This window comes from Hyla sarda, chromosome 11, assembly GCF_029499605.1.
Source record: "Hyla sarda isolate aHylSar1 chromosome 11, aHylSar1.hap1, whole genome shotgun sequence".
NCBI lineage: Eukaryota > Metazoa > Chordata > Amphibia > Anura > Hylidae > Hyla > Hyla sarda.
Genome location: NC_079199.1, coordinates 30451805 through 30478421, shown reverse-complemented (window position 1 = coordinate 30478421; position 26617 = coordinate 30451805). Strand labels below are relative to the sequence as shown.

Below are 26617 nucleotides of genomic sequence, written 5' to 3'. Positions count from 1 at the left end.
TTCCTACATGGGTAAGAAGTAATTATGATATTATGTGGAGAGTAACATGGGTGACTCTATCAGTCCCATAGTAGTCTATGTTTGTGTTACGATTCGGCTAGCAGGATGTGGATCCACTGTGTCAGCGAGGGATTGGCGTGGACCGTGTCGGTGGACCGGTTCTAGGGTTGCTACTGGTTTTCAACAGAGCCCGCCGCAAAGCAGGATGGTCTTGCTGCGGCGGTAGCAACCAGGTCGTATCCACCGGCAACGGCTCAACCTCGCTGACTGCTGAGAAGGCGTGGGACAGAAGGACTAGGCAGAGGCAAGGTCAGACGTAGCAGAAGGTCGGGGCAGGCGGCAAGGTTCGTAGTCAATGAGGATAGCAGGAGATCTGGAACACAGGCTTTGGACAACAATAAACGCTTTCACTGGCACAAGGCAACAAGATCCGGCAAGGAAGTGCAGGGGAAGTGAGGTAATATGGACAGGGAGCAGGTGGAAGCTAATAAGGCTGATTGGGCCAGGCACCAATCATTGGTGCACTGGCCCTTTAAATTTTAGAGAGCTGGAGCCGCGAGCACCAGGACGTGACAGCCGGGGACCGGGACAGGTGAGTGACTTGGGATGCGATTCGCGAGCGGGCGCGTCCCGCTATGCGAATCGCATCCCCGCCGGCAATGTCAGTGCAGCGCTCCCGGTCAGCGGGTCTGACCGGGGCGCTGCAGAGAGAGGAACGCCGCGAGCGCTCCGGGGAGGAGCAGGGACCCGGAGCGCTCGGCGTAACAGTTTGGATTAGGGACCATATTATACGGAATCACAGGTATATCCCTTTGAACTAGTACTTAGCTACAGATGTGGTAGTTTGAAACCACCTGTAATCCCTGTTACCTGTGACACCTTTTTTTGGTCACTAAGCACCTTCCTCCTGTGTGAACTTTATTTGTATTGTGGATACTTATTTCCAAATATCATAACCATGCATTCTAGATCATGCAATTATTGTTTTTGTATTTTAATTTTCAATAAAATTGTATTTCATGTGAAAGGCTATATTGGCTATTGTTTTCTGGTATATAGTATAATATCAAGAGTTGCCTCTACATATTGACATAGCATGATTGATGCAGTATTATACTAATTATTATGTGTACTTAATTATACTAGCAATTGCTATATGCTATAGAACTATAGTGTATTTAACTTTTTATTTGTTGTACGTCTTGGCAAAACATTAACCTTTCTAATATACTTCATAAGAAAAAGTTATTTACTTTTTATAGAAATCATGGTGTGGTAACGGGGTGTGATGAGGGCAGATGTTGTTACCCTAAGGACAGATGGCATTAACCCCTTGTATTTGTGACGCAAGGGCGTGGTTTAGCCTAAAACCACCCGAAGGTATACCGATGGATCCTGGGCTAGGCACGGGGGCAATAAAAACTCCTACGGCAAGTTACGGACAACGGTAGCTTTACTGAGGGTAGACAGTTGGTAAAGTCTTTACTGTTCAGCCAGGGCCCAAGGAGGTGACCAGTGACACAGAGACCTTAAGGGCTTGCTGGAATTGTAGTAGGACTGGACAATTGAATGCAGACCATGCTGACTTGACAGATGACTGGGACTGACTTGACTCATAAAGCTGTGACTTTATCTTACTTGACTTGATGGTGTCTGCAGGAGTTGACTTTGAGGCCTCCAACACTCTGGACACACACACTAGGCACGACTGCACTGGACCTCAGCAGGTAGCAAGAGCTAAGAGAGAAGAGAGAGAAGCTAGCTCCACCCAGGGCTTATATGGGGGAGACTAGCAGGGAGCCCATAGGTCACTCTTGGGAGCACCTGGTCACCGGTACGTCCTGGGTAACAATCATATGACATAAGTCTTAAAGACACGTTTAGTGGCGGATCCAGGGGGGGGGGGGTCCACCACTGAGCAGCCCGCAGGGGGCCCAGTCAGATTTGGGACATCCCTGTGTCCAGAAAGATCTTTTCGGGACACACGGATGTCCTGGTTACCTTTCTGCGGCCCTACGTTAATTTTAAAAACGCAGGGGCAGCCGGGAGGTAGCGCACGCAGGGACGTCACTGACGTCCTGTGCGTGCGCCCATAGGAACGTAGGAGCGGAGCATCGAGGAGGAGGATGTGCGTGCATGGCAAGTTACCTGCACGTCATCTTCAGTGCTCCGACCACCGCTCTTCCGGTCCCGGGACCTACTGCTAAGGCCTATAGGCCATAGCAGTAGATTGTGACCCCTGACCGGAGGAGTGGTGGACAGAGCACTGAAGTGGGGCAGTACACAGGCATACAGCCTCCAGCCATACACTGTATATGGCTGAAGGCTGTATGCTGTATGTCTGTGGGGGAGCTATACTGCACCTAATGCGGGGAACTACACTGCACCTAATGTGGGGGAACTATACTGCACCTAATGTGGGGAACTATACTGCACCTAATGTGGGGAACTATACTGCACCTAATGTGGGGAACTATACTGCACCTAATGTGGGGAACTATACTGCACCTAATGTGGGGAACTATACTGCACCTGATGTGGGGAGAACTATACTGCACCTAATGTGGGGGAACTATACTGCACCTAATGTGGGGAACTATACTGCACCTAATGTGGGGAAACTATACTGCACCTAATGTGGGGAAACTATACTGCCTGCACCTAATGTGGGGAACTATACTGCACCTAATGTGGGGGGAACTATACTGCACCTAATGTGGGGGAACTGCAACCTAATGTGGGGAACTATACTGCACTTAACGTGGGGAAACTATACTGCACCTAATGTGGGGGAACAATAGTGCACCTAATGTGGGAAACTATACTGGACGTAATGTGGGGGAACTATACTGCACCTAATGTGAGAGAACTATACTGCCAACCTAATGTGGGGGAACTATACTGCCAACCTAATTTGGGGGAACTATACTGCCAGCCTAATGTGGGGGAACATACTGCCAACCTAATGGGGGGGAACATACTGCCAACCTAATGGGGGGAACTATACTGCACCTAATGTGGGGAACTATACTGCACCTAATGTGGAGAAACTATACTGCACCAAATGTGGGGGAACTATACTGCACCTAATGTGAGGAACTATACTGCACCTAATGTGGGGGAACTATACTGCACCTAATGTGGGGGAACTACAACCTAATGTGGGGAACTATACTGCACCTAATGTGGGGGAACTATACTGCACCTAATGTGGGGGAACGATAGTGCACCTAATGTGGGAAACTATACTGCACGTAATGTGGGGGAACTATACTGCACCTAATGTGGGAGGACTATACTGCCAACCTAATGTGGGGGGACTATACTCCCAACCTAATTTGGGGGAACTATACTGCCAGCCTAATGTGGGGGAACATACTGCCAACCTAATGGGGGGGAACATACTGCCAACCTAATGGGGGGAACTATACTGCCAACCTAAAGTGGGGGTAACTTTACTGCCAACCTAATGTGGGGGAACTATACTGCCAGCCTAATGTGGGGGAACATACTGCCAACCTGATGTGGGGGGAACTATACTGCCAATCTAATGTGGGGGAAATATACTGCCAACCTAATGTGGGAGAACTATACTGCCAACCTAATGTGGGTGACTTATACTGCCAGCCTAATGTGGGGGGAACAACATCCTAATGTGGGGGAACTATACTAACAACCTAATGTGTGGGAACTATACTGACAACCTAATGTGGGCGAACTATACTGCCTTCCTAATGTGGGGGAATTATACTGCTAACCTAATAGGGGGGAACCTATACTGCCACAGAAAAGGATTGCAGTAACACATGTTTTGCTATACACATGTTTATTCCCTTTGTATATTGGAACTAAACAAAAAAAAGGAGGAAAAAAAGCTAATTGGACATAATGTCAACCAAACTCTTAAAATGGTCTGGATAAAATCATTGGCACCCTTAACTTAATATTTGATTGCACACCCTTTGGAAAAAATAACTAAAATCAGTCGCTTCCTATAACCATCAATAAGCTTCTTACACCTCTCAGCCGGAAAGTTGGACCACTCTTCCTTTGCAAACTGCTCCAGGTCTTTCTTATTGGAAGGCGCGTTTTCCTAACAGCAATCTTAAGATCTCTCCTCAGGTGTTCAATGGAATTTAGATCTGGACTCATTGCTGGCCACTTCAGAACTCTCCAGCGCTTTGTTGCCATCCATTTCTGGGTGCTTTTTGACGTATGTTTGGGGTCATTGTCTTGCTGGAAGACGCAAACCCAGTTTTCTGACACTGGGCTGTACAGTGCGACCCAAAATCTGTTAGTAATCCTCAGATTTCATGATACCTTGCACACATTCAAGGCACCCAGTGCCAGAGGCAGCAAAACAACCCCAAAACATCATTGACCTCCACCATATTTCACTGTAGGTACTGTGTTCTTTTCTTTGTAGTCCTTATTCTGTTTTCGGTAAACAGTAGAATGATGTGCTTTACCAAAAAGCTCTATCTTGGTCTCATCTGTCCACAAGACGTTTTCCCAGAAGGATTTTGGCTTACTCAAGTTCATTTTGGCAAAATGTAGTCTTGCTTTTTTATGTCTCTGTGTCAGCAGTGGGGTTCTCCTGGGTCTCCTGCCATAGCGTTTCATTTCATATAAATGTTGACGGATAGTTCGCGCTGACACTGATGCACCCTGAGCCTGCAGGACAGCTTGAATATCTTTGGAACTTGTTTGGGGTTGCTTATCCACCATCCCGACTATCCTGCATGGACACCTTTCATAAATTTTTCTCTTCCATCTATGCCCAGGGAGATTAGCTACAGTGCCATGGGTTGCAAACTTCTTGATAATGTTGTGCACTGTGGACAAAGGCAAATCTTGATCTTTGGAGATGGACTTGTTATCTTGAGATTGTTGATATTTTTCCACAGTTTTGGTTCTCAAGTCCTCAGACAGTTCTCTTCTCTTCTTTCTGTTGTCCATGCTTAGTGTGGCACACACAGACACACAATGCAAAGCCTAAGTGAACTTCTCTCCTTTTTATCTGCTTTCAGGTGTGATTTTTATATTGCCCACACCTGTTACTTGCCCCATGTGAGTTTAACCCCTTAAGGACCAAGCCCATTTTAACCTTAAGTACCAGGCCAATTTTATTTTTGCATTTTAGTTTTTTCCTCCTCGCCTTCTAAAATCCATAACTCCTTGATATTTCCATCTAAAGACCCATATAAGGGCTTGATTTTTGCGTGACCAATTTAACTTTGTAATGAAACCTCTCATTTTACCATAAAATGTACGGCGAACCAAAAAAAAAGTTTTGGGGGGAGGAAATTTAAATGAAAACCACAATTTTGCACATTTTGGAGGGTTTCGCTTTCACACTGTAAACTTTACGGTAAAAATTACATGTGTTCTTTATTCTGTGGATCAATACGATTAAAATGATACCCATGGCTAGATACTTTTATATTTTTGTACTGCTTAAAAAAAATCTAAAACTTTTTGTACAAAATCAGTAATCTAAAATCGCCCTCTTTTGACCACCTATAACTTTTCATTTTTCCATATATAGGGCGTTATGAGGGCAAATTTTTTGCGCCGTCATCTGTACTTTTTATCAATACCATATTTGCATATATAAATCTTTTAGATAATTTTTTATGAATTTTTTTTAATAAAATGTGACAAAAAGCTGCATTTTTGTACTTTTTTTATTTTTTACGTTTATGCCATTCACCGTACGGGATAATTAACATTATATTTTGATATTACGGACATACCAAATATGTTTATTTTAAAAAATTACGCTTTTTGGGGGTAAAATGGGAAAAACTGACAATTTTCATTTTTATTGGGGGAGGGGATTTTTCACTTTTTTTTTTACTTTTTATTTTTGCATTTTTCAACCTTTTTTTTTAACACTTTTTATGTCCCCATAGGGGACTATCTATAGCAAGCCTTTGATTGCTAATACTGTTCAGTGCTATGTATAGGACATAGCACTGATCAGTGTTATCGGTGATCTTCTGCTCTGGTCTGCTCAATCTCAGACCAGAGCAGAAGACCCCAGGAGACGGCCGGAGCCAGGTGAGGGAACCTCTGGCGCCATGCTGGATGATCGGATCGCCGCGGCAGCGCTGCGGGCGATCCGATCATCCATTCAAAGTACCGCACTGCTGCAGATGCCGTGATCTGTATTGATCACGGCATCTGAGGGGTTAATGGCAGACATCCGCACGATCGTGGATATCCGCCATTACCGGTGGGTCTCCAGCTGCAGCTAGCTGACAGAACCTGCCGTGTATGACGCAAGCACCTTTCCGATGCTCGTGGTCATACACAGGACGTAAATGTACGTCCTGGTGCGGGAAGTTCCGCCAAACCAGGACGTACATTTACGTCCGTTGTCATTAAGGGGTTAAAGGAGCATCACATGCTTGAAACAATCTTGTTTATCCACAATTTTGAAAGGGTGCCAATAATTTTGTCCAGCCAATTTTTGAAAATAACATTAAAAAAATTTCCAGAAATTTTCCAGTTTTTCACAATATTTTGAAATGCTGCATGTGTCAACAAAAAGTACAATATGTCACGAAAAAAAGTATTTGAATCGCTTTGCTCAGAAAAGGTGTTCTAAAGTTATTACCATTTAAAGAGATACATGTCAAATAAAGAAAAAAAAATTTCATCGAGGTAAAAAAGAGCCTGGTCATCGAGGTAAAAAATGGGTCTGTCTTTAAGGACCAGGCTAATTTTATGGACCAGGCCAATTTTATGTTTGCGTTTTCTTTTTTTCTCCTCGCCTTTTAAAATCCATAACTCTTTTTTATATTTACATCTGCAGACCCATATAAGGGCTTGTTTTTTGCGTGACCAATTGTACTATTTAATGAAACTTCTCATTTTATCATAAAATGTACGGCGAACCCAAAAAATTATTTTTTTAGGGAGGAAATTTTTATGAAAACCACAATTTTGCACATTTTGGAGGGTTTCGCTTTCACACTGTAGACTTTACCGTAAAAATTACATTTGTTCTTTATCCTGTGGGTCAATACGATTTAAATGATACCTATGGCTAGATACTGTTATATTTTTGTACCGCTTAAAAAAATCTAAAACTTTTTGTACAGAATCAGTAAATTGCCCTATTTGACCACCTATAACTTTTTCATTTTTCCGTATATAGGGCGGTATGAGGGCTCATTTTTTGCGCCATCATCTGTGCTTTTTTATCAATACCACATTTGTATATTGAAATACAAATGGATGTCCAGTGCAAATGGATGCAGAACGATGCTCTTTATTGCGGTAAATACTTCAGTACATGCAAGACATGGTCACTGGTGACGCGTTTCGGCCCTGGCGGTAGGCCTTAGTCATACCAACTAAGGCCCAACGCCAGGGCCGAAACACGTCACCAGTGACCATGTCTTGCATGTACTGAAGTTTTTACCGCAATAAAGAGCATCGTTCTGCAACCATTTGCACTGGACATCCATTTGTATTTCAGTATGCACTCAGGCATTGCCCACGCCAGTCTGAGTGCTGCGAGCTGGGGAAGAGAGCTGGATACCACTCTATATCCAGTAACCACATTTGCATATATAAAACTTTTAGATCATTTTTTATGAAAAAAAAATTTAGAATAAAATGTGACTAAAAAGCAGCTGTTCACCGTATGGGATCATTTACATTATATTTTGATAGTTCGGATATTTACGCATGCTTCGATACCAATATGTTAATAAAAAAAAAATTACGCTTTTTCGGGGTAAAATGGGAAAAACCGCCAATTTTCATTTTTATTGGGGGAGGGGATTTTTAACTTTTTTTTAACTTTTTAATTTTACATTTTCCAACTTTTTTTTTTACACTTTTTATGTTACCATAGGGGACTATCTATAGAAATCATTTGATTGCTAATACTGTTCAGTGCTATGCAAAGCACTCATCAGTGTTCTCGGTCATCTTATGCTCTGATCTGTCTGGTCGATCTCAGACCAGAGCAGGAGATGCCGGGAGACGGATGGAGGCAGGTGAGGGGACCTCTGACCGCCATTACAGATGATTGGATCCCCACAGCAGCGCTGCGGGGAATCCGATCATCTATTTTAACATGCGCACTGCCACAGATGCCGTGATCTGTATTGATCATGGCATCTGAGGGGTTAATGGCAGACATCCGCGCGATCGCGGATGTCGGCCGTTACCAGTGGGTCCCTGGCTGCTGCTAGCAGCCGGAACCTGCTGTGTATGACGTGAGCACCGCTCCGATCCTTGCGGTCATGCACAGGACGTAAATGTACGTCCTGGTGCGCTAAGTACTGCCGCACCAGGACGTACATTTACGTCAGTGGTCGTTAAGGGGTTAAATCAACTGGTGCCAGAAAGTTAAACTGATTTGTAAATGACTTCTATCAAAAAATCTTTACCCTTCCAGTACTTTTTAGGAGCTGTATACTTGTCCACAGTGCTCTCTGCTGACACCTGATGCCCTTATCAGGACCTGTCCAGAGCAGGAGAAAATCCCCATTGCAAACTTATGCTGCTATGGACAGTTCCTGACATGGACAGCGGTGTCAGCAGAGAGCACTGTGGACAAGACAAAAAAGAAATTCAAAAAGAAAATAATTCCCTCTGTAGCATACAGCTGCTAAAAAGGAAGGGTAAAGATTTTTTAGTAGAAGTTATTTACAAATCTGTTTAACTTTCTGGCACCAGTTGATTTAAAAAACAAAATTCCATCGGAGTACCCCTTTAACCCCTTAAGGACCAGGCCCATTTTGGCCTAAAGGACCAGACCAATTTTATTATTGCATTTTCGTTTTTTCCACCTCGCCTTCTAAAAATCATAACTCTCTTATATTTCCATCCACAGACCCATATGAGGGCTTGTTTTTTGTGTCACCAATTGTACTTTGTAATTACATCCCTTATTTTACCATAAAATGTACGGTGCAACCAAACAAATATTATTTATGTGGGAAAATTGAAAAGAACACCGCAATTTAGCAAATTTTGGAAGGTTTTGTTTTCACGGTGTACACTTTCTGGTAAAAATTACATGTTTTCTTTATTCTGTGGGTCAATACGATTAAAATGATACCCACGTTATACGCTTTTTTAAAATTGTACCGCTTAACCTGTTAAGGACCCATGACCGCATGGCCCCGCGTCATAGCGGGTCGGACCCGTGGCTAATAGTGCGCGGCATTGATCACGGTGCCGCACGCTATTAACCCTTTAGACGCGGCGTTCAAAGTTGAACGCCGTGTCTAAAGTGAAAGTGAAAGCATGCCGGTTAGCTCAGGGAGCTGTTTGGGATAGCCGCGGTGAAATCGCGGCATCCCGAACAGCTTACTATACAGCTGGAGGGTCCCTACCTGCCTCCTCGCTGTCCGATCGCCGAGTGACTGCTCAGTGCCTGAGATCCAGGCATGAGCAGTCAAGCGGCAGAATCATCGATCACTGGTTTCCTATGAGAAACCAGTGATCAATGTAAAAGGTCAGTGTGTGCATATGGGAGCTATAACACTGCAAAAAAAAAAGTGAAAAAAAAAGTGAATAAAGATCATTTAACCCCTCCCCTATTAAAAGTTTGAATCACCCCCCTTTTCCCATAAAAAAAAAACACAGTGTAAATAAAAATAAACATATATGGTATCGCCACGTGCGGAAATGTCCGAATTATAAAAATATATCGTTAATTAAACCACACGGTCAATGGCGTACGCGCAAAAAAATTCCAAAGTCTAAAATAGTGCATTTTTGGTCACTTTTTATATCATGAAAAAATGAATAAAAAGTCAAAAAGATCAATAAGTCCTATCAATGCAAAATTTGTTGTGATCGGATTGCCACCGCAGCTCTGCGGCCGATCCGATCATCCATTCAAAGTACCGCACTGCCGCAGATGCCGTGATCTGTATTGATCACGGCATCTGAGGGGTGCCATGCATGACGCGAGCACCGCTCGCGTGCTTGCTATCATGACGGCGCGTTAATGTACGTCATGGTGCGTTAAGTACCACGCCACCATGACGTACATTTACGTCGATTGTCGTTAAGGGGTTAATGGCTATGGACACCTATGATGTTTTTGTAGGAATTTCTTCTCAGTTCTACAGCGCTCTTCATATCCAAGCTATCCTACGAATCTCCCACATTCACACTTCAATCCAGACAGCTGTGTAGCTTTTTATTTCTGTAAATAATTGGTTATTTATATATATAGCCTATTAGAATGTTAAATTATGATTATTTATGAAATCTACAAGTCACTTTTCATAAATTATTAAACATCTTTAAACAAAGTCTGCAAACTACAAGGCTCTTATAACAGTGATCAGATAAGTGGCACACATTGTTACAAGATGTGCATTACAGACAGAGCTGTAGCTAGCTCTTTTTGCTCCTGAGGCGAGAACAGAAAATTGACACCCTTACTGAATAATTTTTTTTAATATGTTTCTTGTGTAGATTACAGTACGGTTTTATGCAGCGACTCACAAATTACATCATCCCTTTGTCATCATCCCACACCCCCCTTCATCCTCCCCTTGTCATCATCCCCCCCCCTTCATCATCCCCCTGTCATCATCCCACACCCCCCTTCATCATCCCCCTGTCATCATCACATCCCCCTTCATCAACCCCTTGTCATCATCCCACACCTCCCCTTCATCATCCCCCTGTCATCATCCCACCCCCCCTTCATCATCCCCCTGTCATCATCCCACACACCCCCTTCATCATCCCCCTGTCATCATCCCACACCCCCCTTCATCATCCCCCTGCCATCATCCCACACCCCCCCTTCATCATCCCCCTGTCATCATCCCACACCCCCCTTCATCATCCCCTTGTCATCATCCCACACCCCCCCCTTCATCTTCCCCTTGTCATTATCACCACATGTCATCAGCCCCCTCCCCCCTTCATCATCATCGCTTGGCAATGTCTGATACAGTAGTCTTCAACCTGCGGACCTCCAGATGTTTCAAAACTACAACTCCCAGCAAGCCTGGGCAGCCATCAGCTGTCCGGGCTTGCTGGGAGTTGTAGTATTTAAACATCTGGAGGTCCGCAGGTTGAAGACCACTGCGGCCTACGACATCATCCAGACCCCCCACCCCCTTTAGTTTTGTACTCACCTCCGCTCAGCGGGACGTTAGGGTGCGCTGGTCCGGTGCTGCAGGACTGTCCGGTGGGGAGGTCGTCGGGTGGGATAGTCATTCCGGGCTGTCCATCTTCACCGGGGGGCCTCTTCTCCGCGCTTTGGGCGCGGAATAGAGGCGTTGCCTTGACGACGACGCAGAGGGATGTTGCTAATGAACGTCCCTGTGCGTTGTCGTCAAAGAAACGTGACTATTCCGGGGCCGGGCCTGAAGCGCGCAGAAGAGGCTCCCCCGGTGAAGATGGACAGCCCGGAACGACTATCCCACCGGACGACCTCCCCACCGGACAGTCCTGCAGCACCGGACCAGCGCACCCTAACGTCCCGCCGAGCGGAGGTGAGTACAAAACTAAAGGGGGTGGGGGGTCTGGATGATGTTGAAGGCCGCAGTGGTCTTCAATCTGCGGACCTCCAGAGGTTTCAAAACTACAACTCCCAGCAAGCCCGGACAGCCGATGGCTGCCCAGGCTTGCTGGGAGTTGTAGTTTTGAAACATCTGGAGGTCCGCAGGTTGAAGACCACTGAGGGTGGAGAGTTCACTCGAGTATAAGCCAAGGGGGGTGTTTTCAGCACGAAAAATCGTGCTGAAAAACTCGGCTTATACTCGAGTATATACGGTACATAAGAAAACATTGATAAATGTCCCCCATTGTATTTGTGAATCAATATATCATTTATTTGGAATGTCCATTTTTCTAGAAGCAGTGGGTTTCAAAGTTTAGCAAAAATGCTAAACTTTCAAAATTTTCACGAAATTTGGGGATTTTCACCAAGAAAAGATGCAAGTAACAACATAAATTTAGAATATGTTACGACAAAAACTATCTTGGAATCTGAATAAAAGGTAAAAGCATCCCAGAGTTATTAACGCATAAAGTGACAGTGGTCAGAATTGCAAAAAAGAGCTGAATCCTTAAAGGGGTACTCCGGTGAAAAACTTTTTTTTTTTTTTTTTTTTTAAATCAACTGGTGCCAGAAAGTTAAACAGATTTGTAAATCATGTTGCTTATCCAGGAGGTTTTATCGTTTGTGATTTGAGATGTCCATGTTGAAGTTTTATCTTCGAATACAATAAAAGGTGAAGTTTATCATACCGCTGGCTTCTGCACTTTTCTTCTAGATATGTAAATTACTTAAATAAAAAAATCTTAATACTTCCAGTACTTATTAGCTGCTGAATACTGCAGAGGAAATTATTTTCTTTTTGGAACACAGTGCTATCTGCTGACATCTCTGTGTTACGAGCGCAAAAGGCAAGGAGGAGCGGGGACCCGGAGCGCTCGCTTCACTCTCCCCGCGGCAGCGCTCCGGTCACGTCCTCTGACCCGGGGCGCTGCGATTCCGCTGCCAGCCGGGATGCGATTCGCGATGCGGGTAGCGCCCGCTCGCGATGCGCACCCCGGCTCCCCTACCTGACTCGCTCTCCGTCTGTTCTGTCCCGGCGCGCGCGGCCCCGCTCCCTAGGGCGCGCGCGCGCCGGGTCTCTGCGATTTAAAGGGCCACTGCGCCGCTGATTGGCGCAGTGGTCCCAATTAGTGTGTTCACCTGTGCACTTCCCTATATCACCTCACTTCCCCTGCACTCCCTTGCCGGATCTTGTTGCCTTAGTGCCAGTGAAAGCGTTCCTTGTGTGTTCCTTGCCTGTGTTTCCAGACCTTCTGCCGTTGCCCCTGACTACGATCCTTGCTGCCTGCCCCGACCTTCTGCTACGTCCGACCTTGCTTTTGCCTACTCCCTTGTACCGCGCCTATCTTCAGCAGCCAGAGAGGTGAGCCGTTGCTAGTGGATACGACCTGGTCACTACCGCCGCAGCAAGACCATCCCGCTTTGCGGCGGGCTCTGGTGAAAACCAGTAGTGGCTTAGAACCGGTCCACTAGCACGGTCCACGCCAATCCCTCTCTGGCACAGAGGATCCACTACCTGCCAGCCGGCATCGTGACAGTAGATCCGGCCATGGATCCCGCTGAAGTTCCTCTGCCAGTTGTCGCTGACCTCACCACGGTGGTCGCCCAGCAGTCACAACAGATAGCGCAACAAGGCCAACAGCTGTCTCAACTGACCGTTATGCTACAACAGTTACTACCACAGCTTCAGCAGTCATCTCCTCCGCCAGCTCCTGCACCTCCTCCGCAGCGAGTGGCCGCTCCTGGGATACGCTTATCCTTGCCGGATAAATTTGATGGGGACTCTAAGTTTTGCCGTGGCTTTCTTTCCCAATGTTCCCTGCATCTGGAGATGATGTCGGACCTGTTTCCCACTGAAAGGTCTAAGGTGGCTTTCGTAGTCAGCCTTCTGTCCGGAAAAGCCCTGTCATGGGCCACACCGCTCTGGGACCGCAATGACCCCGTCACTGCCTCTGTACACTCCTTCTTCTCGGAAATCCGAAGTGTCTTTGAGGAACCTGCCCGAGCCTCTTCTGCTGAGACTGCCCTGTTGAACCTGGTCCAGGGTAATTCTTCCGTTGGCGAGTATGCCGTACAATTCCGTACTCTTGCTTCAGAATTGTCCTGGAATAATGAGGCCCTCTGCGCGACCTTCAAAAAAGGCCTATCCAGCAACATTAAAGATGTTCTGGCCGCACGAGAAATTCCTGCTAATCTACATGAACTTATTCACCTAGCCACTCGCATTGACATGCGTTTTTCCGAAAGGCGTCAGGAACTCCGCCAAGATATGGACTCTGTTCGCACGAGGCGTTTCTTCTCCTCGGCTCCTCTCTCCTCTGGTCCCCTGCAATCTGTTCCTGTGCCTCCCGCCGTGGAGGCTATGCAGGTCGACCGGTCTCGCCTGACACCTCAAGAGAGGACACGACGCCGTATGGAGAACCTCTGCCTGTACTGTGCTAGTACCGAACACTTCCTGAGAGATTGTCCTATCCGTCCTCCCCGCCTGGAAAGACGTACGCTGACTCCGCACAAAGGTGAGACAGTCCTTGATGTCTACTCTGCTTCTCCACGTCTTACTGTGCCTGTGCGGATGTCTGCCTCTGCCTTCTCCTTCTCTACAGTGGCCTTCTTGGACTCTGGATCTGCAGGAAATTTTATTTTGGCCTCTCTCGTCAACAGGTTCAACATCCCGGTGACCAGTCTCGCCAGACCCCTCTACATCAATTGTGTAAATAATGAAAGATTGGACTGTACCATACGTTTCCGCACGGAGCCCCTTCTTATGAGCATCGGATCTCATCATGAGAGGATTGAACTTTTGGTCCTCCCCAATTGCACCTCGGAAATTCTCCTTGGACTTCCCTGGCTTCAACTTCATTCCCCTACCCTGGATTGGTCCACTGGGGAGATCAAGAGTTGGGGGTCCTCTTGTTCCAAGAACTGTCTAAAACCGGTTCCCAGTAACCCTTGCCGTAACTCTGTGGTTCCTCCAGTAACCGGTCTCCCTAAGGCCTATATGGACTTCGCGGATGTTTTCTGCAAAAAACAAGCTGAGACTCTACCTCCTCACAGGCCTTATGATTGCCCTATCGACCTCCTCCCGGGCACTACTCCACCCCGGGGCAGAATTTATCCTCTCTCTGCCCCAGAGACTCTTGCCATGTCCGAATACGTCCAGGAGAATCTAAAAAAGGGCTTTATCCGTAAATCCTCCTCTCCTGCCGGAGCCGGATTTTTCTTTGTGTCCAAAAAAGATGGCTCCCTACGTCCTTGCATTGACTACCGCGGTCTTAATAAAATCACGGTTAAGAACCGCTACCCCTTACCCCTCATCTCTGAACTCTTTGATCGCCTCCAAGGTGCCCACATCTTCACTAAATTGGACTTAAGAGGCGCCTATAACCTCATCCGCATCAGAGAGGGGGACGAGTGGAAAACGGCATTTAACACCAGAGATGGACACTTTGAGTATCTGGTCATGCCCTTTGGACTGTGCAACGCCCCTGCCGTCTTCCAAGACTTTGTCAATGAAATTTTTCGTGATCTGTTATACTCCTGTGTTGTTGTATATCTGGACGATATCCTAATTTTTTCTGCCAATCTAGAAGAACACCGCCAGCATGTCCGTATGGTTCTTCAGAGACTTCGTGACAACCAACTCTATGCCAAAATTGAGAAATGTCTGTTTGAATGCCAATCTCTTCCTTTTCTAGGATATTTGGTCTCTGGCCAGGGACTACAGATGGATCCAGACAAACTCTCTGCCGTCTTAGATTGGCCACGCCCCTCCGGACTCCGTGCTATCCAACGCTTTTTGGGGTTCGCCAATTATTACAGGCAATTTATTCCACATTTTTCTACCATTGTGGCTCCTATCGTGGCTTTAACCAAAAAAAATGCTGATCCCAAGTCCTGGCCTCCTCAAGCAGAAGACGCCTTTAAACGACTCAAGTCTGCCTTTTCTTCGGCTCCCGTCCTCTCCAGACCTGACCCTTCCAAACCCTTCCTATTGGAGGTTGATGCCTCCTCAGTGGGAGCTGGAGCTGTTCTTCTACAAAAAAATTCTTCCGGGCATGCTGTCACTTGTGGTTTTTTCTCTAGGACCTTCTCTCCAGCGGAGAGGAACTACTCCATCGGGGATCGAGAGCTTCTAGCCATTAAATTAGCACTTGAGGAATGGAGGCATCTGCTGGAGGGATCAAGTTCTCCTGTTATTATCTACACCGACCACAAGAACCTCTCCTACCTCCAGTCTGCCCAACGGCTGAATCCTCGCCAGGCCCGGTGGTCTCTGTTCTTTGCCCGATTTAATTTTGAGATTCACTTTCGTCCTGCCGATAAGAACATTAGGGCCGATGCTCTCTCTCGTTCCTCGGATGCCTCAGAAGTTGAACTCTCTCCGCAACACATCATTCCACCTGACTGCCTGATCTCCACTTCTCCTGCCTCCATCAGGCAGACTCCTCCAGGAAAGACCTTTGTTTCTCCTCGCCAACGCCTCGGAATCCTCAAATGGGGTCACTCCTCCCATCTCGCAGGTCATGCGGGTATCAAGAAATCTGTGCAACTCATCTCCCGCTTCTATTGGTGGCCGACTCTGGAGACGGATGTTGTGGACTTTGTGCGAGCCTGCACTATCTGTGCCCGGGATAAGACTCCTCGCCAGAAGCCCGCTGGTTTTCTTCATCCTCTGCCTGTCCCCGAACAGCCTTGGTCTCTGATTGGTATGGATTTTATTACTGATTTACCCCCTTCCCGTGGCAACACTGTTATTTGGGTGGTCGTTGATCGATTCTCCAAAATGGCACATTTCATCCCTCTTCCTGGTCTTCCTTCTGCGCCTCAGTTGGCTAAACAATTTTTTGTACACATTTTTCGTCTTCACGGGTTGCCTACGCAGATTTTCTCGGATAGAGGCGTCCAATTCGTGTCTAAATTCTGGAGGGCTCTCTGTAAACAACTCAAGATTAAATTAAATTTTTCTTCTGCATATCATCCCCAGTCCAATGGACAAGTAGAAAGGATTAACCAGATCTTGGGTGATTATTTGCGACATTTTGTTTCCTCCCGCCAGGATGACTGGGCAGATCTCCTCCCATGGGCCGAATTCTCGTATAACTTCAGGGTCTCTGAGTCTTCCTCCAAATCCCCATTTTTCGTGGTGTACGGCCGTCACCCTCTTCCCCCCCTCCCTACTCCCTTGCCCTCTGGTCTGCCCGCTGTGGATGAAATTTCTCGTGACCTTTCCATCATATGGAGAGAGACCCAAAATTCTCTCTTACAGGCTTCATCACGCATGAAGAAGTTCGCGGATAAGAAAAGAAGAGCTCCCCCCGTTTTTTCCCCTGGAGACAAGGTATGGCTCTCCGCTAAATATGTCCGCTTCCGTGTCCCTAGCTACAAGTTGGGACCACGCTATCTTGGTCCTTTCAAAATTTTGTGTCAAATTAATCCTGTCTCTTATAAACTTCTTCTTCCTCCCTCTCTTCGTATCCCTAATGCCTTTCACGTCTCTCTTCTCAAACCACTCATCCTCAACCGTTTTTCTCCCAAATCTGTTCCTCCCACTCCTGTTTCCGGCTCCTCGGACATCTTCTCGGTCAAAGAAATTTTAGCTGCCAAAAAGGTCAGAGGGAAAAATTTTTTTTTAGTGGACTGGGAGGGTTGTGGTCCTGAAGAGAGATCCTGGGAACCTGAGGACAACATCCTAGACAAAAGTCTGCTCCTCAGGTTCTCAGGCTCTAAGAAGAGGGGGAGACCCAAGGGGGGGGGTACTGTTACGCCGAGCGCTCCGGGTCCCCGCTCCTCCCCGGAGCGCTCGCTTCACTCTCCCCGCGGCAGCGCTCCGGTCACGTCCTCTGACCCGGGGCGCTGCGATTCCGCTGCCAGCCGGGATGCGATTCGCGATGCGGGTAGCGCCCGCTCGCGATGCGCACCCCGGCTCCCCTACCTGACTCGCTCTCCGTCTGTTCTGTCCCGGCGCGCGCGGCCCCGCTCCCTAGGGCGCGCGCGCGCCGGGTCTCTGCGATTTAAAGGGCCACTGCGCCGCTGATTGGCGCAGTGGTCCCAATTAGTGTGTTCACCTGTGCACTTCCCTATATCACCTCACTTCCCCTGCACTCCCTTGCCGGATCTTGTTGCCTTAGTGCCAGTGAAAGCGTTCCTTGTGTGTTCCTTGCCTGTGTTTCCAGACCTTCTGCCGTTGCCCCTGACTACGATCCTTGCTGCCTGCCCCGACCTTCTGCTACGTCCGACCTTGCTTTTGCCTACTCCCTTGTACCGCGCCTATCTTCAGCAGCCAGAGAGGTGAGCCGTTGCTAGTGGATACGACCTGGTCACTACCGCCGCAGCAAGACCATCCCGCTTTGCGGCGGGCTCTGGTGAAAACCAGTAGTGGCTTAGAACCGGTCCACTAGCACGGTCCACGCCAATCCCTCTCTGGCACAGAGGATCCACTACCTGCCAGCCGGCATCGTGACACTCTGTCCATTTTAGGAACTGTCCAGAGCAGCTTATGTTTGTTATGGGGATTTTCTCCACTCTGGACAGTTCTTAAAATCGACAGAGAAGTCAGCAGAGAGCACTGTGCTCGTGATGTCAGCAGAGAGCTCGGTTTTCCAAAAAAAAAAAAAGAATTTACTCTGTAGTATTCAGCAGCTAATAAGTACTGGAAGGATTAAGATTTTTTAATAGAAGAAATTTACAAATCTGTTTAACTTTCTTGCACCAGTTCATTTAAAACAAAAAAAAAACGTTTCCCACCGGAGTACCCCTTTAAGGTTAAAATGGGCTGAGTCCCATAAACAAATACTAACAAAACAAATATAGCCTTCACTATTCAGATATGTTCTCTGTCTGTACAGGTGGCTTACTACCATCCAACCAACAAAGTAGACAACAAATGTGTTCAGTTGTTCAGATTTCTCACATTGTCATTTGCAATCTGACTCTAGGTTTAAAGCCCAGTAATGAAATGTCTTTAGCACCTACGTGGATCTGGGCCAGTCTCAGTGGCCCCAGAAGGGCATGAAAGGCCTCACCACCAACCTGCCTTTCATCCTATAAATACAGTATCCAGGCCCAATAACAGGACTTGAGGATGTTGAGAAATATATATATATTCTTTTTTTATTTTACCAAATATTGCACTGTCATTGGTTTTATTAAAAAATTTTAAAAGAATCAATATTTAAAATGAATATTTTTTTAAAGGTTTATTTATTATTTTTTCATAATACAAAATAAACATAGCAACAAACAAACAATAAACATACCAAACAAATAGACAACAAAAAAAGATTAAACAAAAAAAATCACCTCTACCTGGATTCCTCTACAGTGATTCTCTATTTTAACTCTCTAATTTAACCACTTTACTACATACTTCTAATCTTTCTGTATTTTTATGTTTCACTAATTTTTCCATCTCTTTTCAACCTTTAGTCAGTTCATTCAATTTATTACCAAATTGTTTACAAATCTGAGCTTTATGTGATTGTGTTTTTAACCTTCCCATTCTCCCTAATCTCAATTCCTCCATTGCACAGACTTTTAAAAGAGAGGCAATAATTTCTAATATGTTCGGTAGTTCCGCTGTTTTCATCTGTTAGCTATGGCTGTGTGAGTGACAGCTAATATATGGAAGGCTATTATCAATAATAAGGCTACTTCCGATCCTCATGGCATTCTGTCTAACTGTAATCTGAGAAAGGAGGCTTTAATTACAGTTCATAAACACTGCACCACTGGACAACTCCACCAAATATGCAGCAATGAACCCTCCTCGATTCCACATCTCCAGCAGAGAGGAAAACGCTTAGGATACATTCTTACTAGACATACTGGTGTGAGATACCAACATTACAGCAGCCTCTGGGAACTCTCCAAATGTGTTACACAATCGCAAATTTTGATCTGAAAGGAATATGTTTTAAACCATTCAGTTGGTGAGATACATGATGCCGAGTTCTTTTGCCCACTGATCTGGACACTTTAATTTTGATACTAAGTGGGCCGATTGTAAGGTCTTATATGCTCGTGATATATCACCGCTCCTACCAACAGATCTAAGAAAGTAGTTCTTATTTAGTTGTAGTCGAACTTACTCCCCACTCAAACGTAGAGATAAGGTGGCGTACATGTACATATATATATTTTTTTTTAAAGTCTCCTGTTAAGAGACTGTATCTGCTACAGATATCTACAGAGGGGAGCAGTAAATTACTAGGAGTTCGTTCAGAGCCATTATATGACAATGTACATGAGTTATAAAAGTTTTAATAAAGCAGCCAGTAGCTAGATCTGGGTAACAGGCACAACATCTAATGAATCCTACTTGTCAATTAGAAATATTCTTTTTTTTACCAAATATTATCGGTTTAATAAAAATAAAAAAAATCTTTATTTAAAATGAATCTTGATACAACCTGTGATAGGAGTGAACTAATTTTCTCTACCAGAGCCAGCAAAGGATTGGCTATTCTTCTTCTGTGATTGTAGATATATGGTACATATGTGTCTATAGGATACTTGTCTTCTGTACTGATGAATAATGTCCGTCTGTTATGGATTGATCCCATGGGTATGTTATTTCATAGATTTCTTCCATTAAAAGTACCATTAAATGTACCTTAATGCGTTCCTCTACAATTGTCATCACTCTGTATGCAAGCTAAATGTATAAATCAAGCCATCTCTCCACAAATCAAGGCACATGCTATTAATACATACTATATTTTGTTTTCTGTTTTGTGTTTTCTGTATTTTCCTTGCCAAAAGTTGGCAGTTTCTTTTTGTACATTCCCACTGTATCAAACAACTTCTGTTCAATGACATTCGCATGTTTAGATAATACTAAGTTAGAGGGGTTATCCAGCATAAGGTGATTTTAGTACATACCAAGCAGACAGTAATGGACATGCTTAGCAAGGATCTGTGCTTGTCTTGGGCTAAATGGCTATGCTGTGAGATTACCATAACACTGTGTGGATAGCTTTCTGTGAACTTGTATTTCCTGTTTTCAGTTTTCTTGTTTGCCTACAAATCCCATGATACAATTTTCCTCCTTCCCACACATAAGCTATCCCACCCATTGAAACATAAATGAGCTGCAGACCTGTGGTCTTCAATCAGGATGCCTACAGCTGTTGCATTAGTTGCAGATTGATCCCTCCACCCATTGAAGCAGACAGGCTCCCTGTCATCAGCTGACTAGTGAGTCAGGTCTCGACCGCATTGCAAGCTGGGAAAAATCCGAGACAGCAGTCATTTTGTATGCTGTTAAAAATAAATATTGGGGTGAAAATCACATAAGAATTGTGAGAAAACCGTCACACACAGGTAAAGACACTATATTATGAACTACACTAACTTTACAGCCCCTGTAGCATAGTCAAATAAATACCCCTTTAAATTGCCAATCTGCAGCATTCCTGAGCAGGAGGTGTGCAGAGCTAGTGAAAATCAAAAGAGGTAATGACACACCAAAATATAGGGGTGTAACCCTTCCATTCTAAAAAATGGGTAGATAAGATTGTATAGTTGGACCCTCTCAGGTCAGCAAGTCATGACATACATGACATATCCCAGCAATATACTGTGACTTGCCAAATAAACACACCACCTGAAAGTACAAGATATCAGCCACTATATACCATGAAGATGATGCCTATCTGGTGAAACATGCTGGGGAGGCTAAAGATGGAGCTTTTAACTTAGCAGACTCTCTGTCGTTTGAAAAGAAAGCCTGTAACTGCTATTCCATGTGTGATTTGACCTCTCTTCATTATATAGCAGTGAGCATTACCTTTACCAGAGTCTGTCTTCCATTTACCAAGTGTACAGCAAACATCTGTTCAGATATGGTAAGAACTAGCGTTGTGACACCACAAGACTCCAGTTGTTGACTTTAACGATCAACAATGCAAACAAAATATAGAATGCTTTCAGAAATTGAAGTGTTAATAGTATATTTTTATAAATTAAAATGCAAAGGGAATAAGAAGAGAAATCTTTTTCAAACAAATATTAGGTCAGTCTGATCAACCTTTGCCTTCAATTCTTCTAGGTACTCTTGCACAACATTTTTTGAAGAAACCCAGAGTTGCCCAAACATCTTAGAACTATTTATAAACACATGAGGGGGCAGTACAGAGATCTCTCCCATGATCTATTGATACCAAGGACTGTATCTATAACAAGGGGGAATCCTCTACGCCTAGAGGAAAAAAGGTTTCTACACCAACACAGACGGGGGTTCTTTACTGTAAGAGCAGTGAGACTATGGAACTCTCTGCCAGAGGAAGTGGTCATGGTGAACTCAATAAACAAGATAAAAAGGGGCCTAGACGTGTTTCTGAAGAGTGATAATATTACAGGTTATGGAAACTAGATTTATAGGGATAGAACATTGATCCAAGGATTTATTCTGATGCCATATTTGGAGTCACAAAGGAATTTTTCCCCCTGGTATGGGCTTTAAAAAGGTCTGGGAATCAGCGGCGCAATCCATTTCCAGTGGAATCACAGCACACAATGTATAGTGAAATTGTACATTTAAACAGACGGATTTCTAGGCTGGAGCTGTGTCTTTCTCAGTGTTAAAATGTTTGCCATTTTAACATTGAGAAAGAGACAGGTCCAGTCCTGAAACACATCTGTTTATTGGCTTATTAAATAAATGTACAGTTTCACTATACATTGTGTGCCGTATTTCCACTGGAAACGGATAGCGCCGCTGATGTCCGGACCTTTTTGAAGCCCAACTCTGATTTATTCCTGATTGGTGAGAAGCTCTTGATCGCCAATACCCAGGTGGCTGCACCCTTACTTCATGCTTTAAGAGGTGGTTGTGTCTGATACACAACTCTAAAAGAAGCTCTGCTGTCTTTTGTATATATACAAAATCCACCTGGTATGGGGCAATTAACATCAGCCTCATAAGTTTTTTTTTTTTTTTACCTTTATCTGTATCAACACAGTAGGGACACAATATGGATATATGATGGACTCTGGTCTTTTTTCAACCTTATGAACTAAGTAACTATGAAACCACATATCATCTATGGATATAGAATTTCTCAATTCCTTCTGTCTATTCATGTAATCCCAGACAGACTTGATAATACAGTGACCCCTCGACCTACGATGGCCCCGACATACGATAATTTCAACATGCGATGGCCTCTCAGAGGCCATCGCATGTTGAAGGCAGCATCAACATACGATGCTTTTTTATGTCAGGGCCATCGCATAAACGGCTATCTGGCAGCGCTGACTGTTTCTGCTGCCGCCGGATAGCCGTTTATGGTGCCCCGTGAGCTCCGGTGATGTCTCTTACCTGTCCTCGGGGCTCCGGCGCCTCCTCTTCCGGATCCCCTGCATTGTCGGTGCTCTCCATCAACATCATCATGTCGCTGCGCACGCCGTCCCGTCATCCAATAGGAGCGGCGTGCGGAGCGACGTGCGGTGCGACGTGATGGCGGCGACGGAGAGCGCGGATGCTGGGGAAGCAGAGGCCTTGCCGGAGCACCGGGGACACCTCGGGGACGCGGCGACAGCGATGGACGGCGACATTCCGGGCAGTGGTGACAAGCAGTGACGGTCCGGAGCGGAGGGGACAGGTGAGTACAACTTCCTCTTACAGTGGTCTACAACCTGCGGACCTCCAGATGTTGCAAAACTACAACACCCAGCATGCCTGGACAGCCAACGGCTGTCCGGGCATGCTGGGTGTTGTAGTTTTGCAACATCTGGAGGTCCGCAGGTTGTAGACCACTGTCCTATACTTTACATTGCACGGATCCCTCAACATGTGATGGTTTCAACAAACGATGATCCGTTTGGAACGGATTACCATCGTATGTTGAGGGACCACTGTATTAAGATCAGGGCTCTATAGGAGCCATATGACCACTTCCAGGACTCCTTGTTCTTCTTACTTGCCAGCATTTTTTCCAGCACCTGCCTAAAGGTTTTTTACAGTACTGTACAGGACTGAAGTGCCTGTAGTCTAAAGGATGTTGAGGGTTTATTGCGTAATATGCTACTATGGAGTTCTTTGTATTTCAGCATATAGTAACCTTCTACATTGCCTCTAAAAGCAGATGCAGGTCACCAGAGCAGAGATCATAATGCAGTGGTCAGCTCACATTCTAGTGTAAATGTTGCGATCAGGAAGTCCAAAATCTACAGTATTTATTTTACATGGATAAATGTTGATTTTTAACATTGCAATCAAAAAAGTGCATTGATTCTTATGCCTGGTAAACAAAGTTACCCAAGTGATTTCTTTAATCTAGTGCCCTGAACCATGCTTTTTTTTCTCTTGCAGTGGAAGCAATACATTTAGGAAGCCTTATAGCAGCCCAAGGTTACATCTTCCCCATATCAGATCATGTCCTCACACTCAAAGATGATGGAACCTTTTACCGTTTTCAGGTAAGTGACAAGGGAATATTGGTCACAGTAATGGCTACATATGAACCTAAACATCACATCCTTACATGCTTCTTGAACAACTTGTTTCAAAACTATGAAGAACTGCTGTAACAGAATTGCCTCCTCTTTACTGCTACACTCTTCTGGGCAGTGTTTCCAATATGGTTCATCCATTTATTTAGGCACTAGTGAGGCTGAGAACTGGTGTTGGATAATAAATCACAGTCTACTAGTTCATCCCCCCAAAAAAGTGTGATGAGGTAGCAATAAGGACACTCTGCAGTCAATATTCATTGCTAAACTGAGGTTATAACTAATCACTATTGGGAAATGTGCATTGTCTACCTAACCAGGCAAGTTTGCTAAATAAAGCCAATCACAAACTTGTTTAAGCTACCGTGGTGTACACATAGAGGCATGATTAAAGGGGTATTCCAGCTTTATACATTTTATCCCCTACCCAAAGGATAGGGGATAAGATCTATGATCACAGGGATCCCGCTGCTGGGGACCCCAGCGATCTCGGTGCAGCCCCCAACATTCTGTGCCGGGCGCTGCCTCCGAGACGGGGACGTGACGGATGGTACTGCAAATGGGGCTGGGGACCTGGCTTCTTCTGCAGCCTCTACTACTCAGCTGGCTGCCCCTGCAAACTCTGGTCAGTCAGTGCTGCAGGGGGATTCTGCTGCAGCCTCAGACCCAGCTATAAAAGCTGCTGCCCAGCCCTCGGTACAGGATATCTTCAGTGTGGTCCGAAAACTCCTCCTTAATTACCGTATTTTTCGCCCTATATGACGCACCGGCATATAAGACGCACCCTATTTTAAAGGTGCAAAATCTAGAAAAAAAAAGATTCTGCACCCAACAGTGATCTTCAACCTGCGGACCTCCAGATGTTGCAAAACTACAACTCCCAGCATGCCCGGACAGCCGTTGGCTGTCCGGGCATGCTGGGAGTTGTAGTTTTGCAACATCTGGAGGTCCGCAGGTTGAAGACCACTGGTATAGGAGGTAATACTCACGTGTCCCCCCCGCTCCGGACCCGTCACCGCTGCCCTGGATGTCGCTCCATCGCTGTCGCCGCGTCCCCGTGGTGTCCCCGACGCTCCAGACGTCTTCTTCCCCGGGATCCACGCTCTCCATCCCCATCGTCACGTCGCTATGCACGCCGCTCCTATTGGATGACGCGACGGCGTGCACGATGACGTGATGACGTCGAAGGAGAGCGCCGGCCATGAAGGGGATCCTAGCACAGAGCAGACACCGAGGAGGCAGGTAAGGTCCCTCCCGGTGTCCTGTAAGCTGATCGCGGTGATGCCCTGTATTAACCCTTCAGACGCGGCGATCAAAGCTGACCGCCGTGTCTGAAGTGAAAATAACACTAACCCGGCTGTTCAGTCGGGCTGTTCAGGAACACCGCGGTGAAATCGCGGCGGTCCCGAACAGCCCGACTGAACAACCGGGTTAGTGTTATTTTCGCTTCAGACGCGGCAGTCAGCTTTAATCGCCGCGTCTGAAGGGTTAATACAGGGCATCACCGCGATCGGTGATGTCCTGTATTAGCCGCGGGTCCCGGCCGTTGATGGCCGCAGGGACCGACCTGATAGGTGTGTATTCGCCGTATAAGACGCACCAAGAAAAAGTGCGTCTTATACGGCGAAAAATACAGAACATCTTTAAGTGTTCAAGTGAGCTCCCTTACAGAGGTATTCCCACATATGACCCAGAACCTACAGAAAGTAACAGACCGGATGTGGAAGAGACTTAGCTTACCTGGAGCCATCATGATCAGTTTATTACCTCTCTCCTACCTAAGGCAGATGATCTAGAGAACAGACTTATGTGCTTCTATCTACCTTTAAGAAGGAAGTGCTTTTTTTTCTATGTGGTAGAACAAGCGCGCAGAGTTCCTATATGCTCCATGCTACCGCATGGTCATTTTCACGCTGCTGCCTACAGGGTTTGGGATGCTATTCTGTGTGCTGCTCGTAATCAGATGGATATTGCTATTAATGATCAGCTAGTTTATTTCTTCCTGGACTACTCCTCAGAAGTTCAGAAAAAGCACCTTCAGTTTACAGATTTTAAACGCCTCCTAGGTGCCTTGCAGGTTCCCTACTCCATGTTGCATCTGGCAGGCCTGTGTGTTGGGGCCAACGGCACCACTCACTTAGTTGACTTGTATAAAGATGGGCTTCAATGGCTGGATGCTAATGACAACAAATTGTGTGATGGTGGATGGGACTAATCCTGTCTCTTCAGTTAAAGGGGTATTCCAGGAAAAAAAACTTTTTTTTTTTATCAACTGGCTCCAGAAAGTTAAACAGATTTGTAAATAACTTCTATTAAAAAATCTTAATCCTTCCAATAATTATCAGCTGCTGAAATTGAATGTGCTCTCTGCTGACACGTGTCTCGGGAGCTGTCCAGCGTAGAAGCAAATCCCCATAGCATACCTGTTCTGCTTTGTGCAGTTCCTATGGGAATTTGCTTCTACTCTGGACAGCTCCCGAGACAGGTGTCATCAGAGAGCACATAGACAGAAAAGAACGATTCAACTTCAGCAGCTCATAAGTACTGAAAGGATTAAGATTTTTTAATAGAAGAAATTTAGAAATCTGAGAGAACAACAATAGA

At 45.6% G+C, this 26617-nt stretch overlaps 1 protein-coding gene across 8 annotated transcripts in view; it reads left to right on the top strand.

Annotated features, from left to right (window-relative positions):
• RGS6 (regulator of G protein signaling 6) overlaps positions 1 to 26617 on the top strand; it is a 536396-nt gene that overhangs the window by 418660 nt on the left and 91119 nt on the right. For all 8 annotated transcript variants that reach the window (XM_056545778.1, XM_056545779.1, XM_056545773.1 and 5 more), the window contains one exon: positions 23874 to 23980. In XM_056545778.1, coding sequence (XP_056401753.1) covers positions 23874 to 23980 — 107 coding nt within the window. The remainder of the gene's footprint in view (positions 1 to 23873; positions 23981 to 26617) is intronic.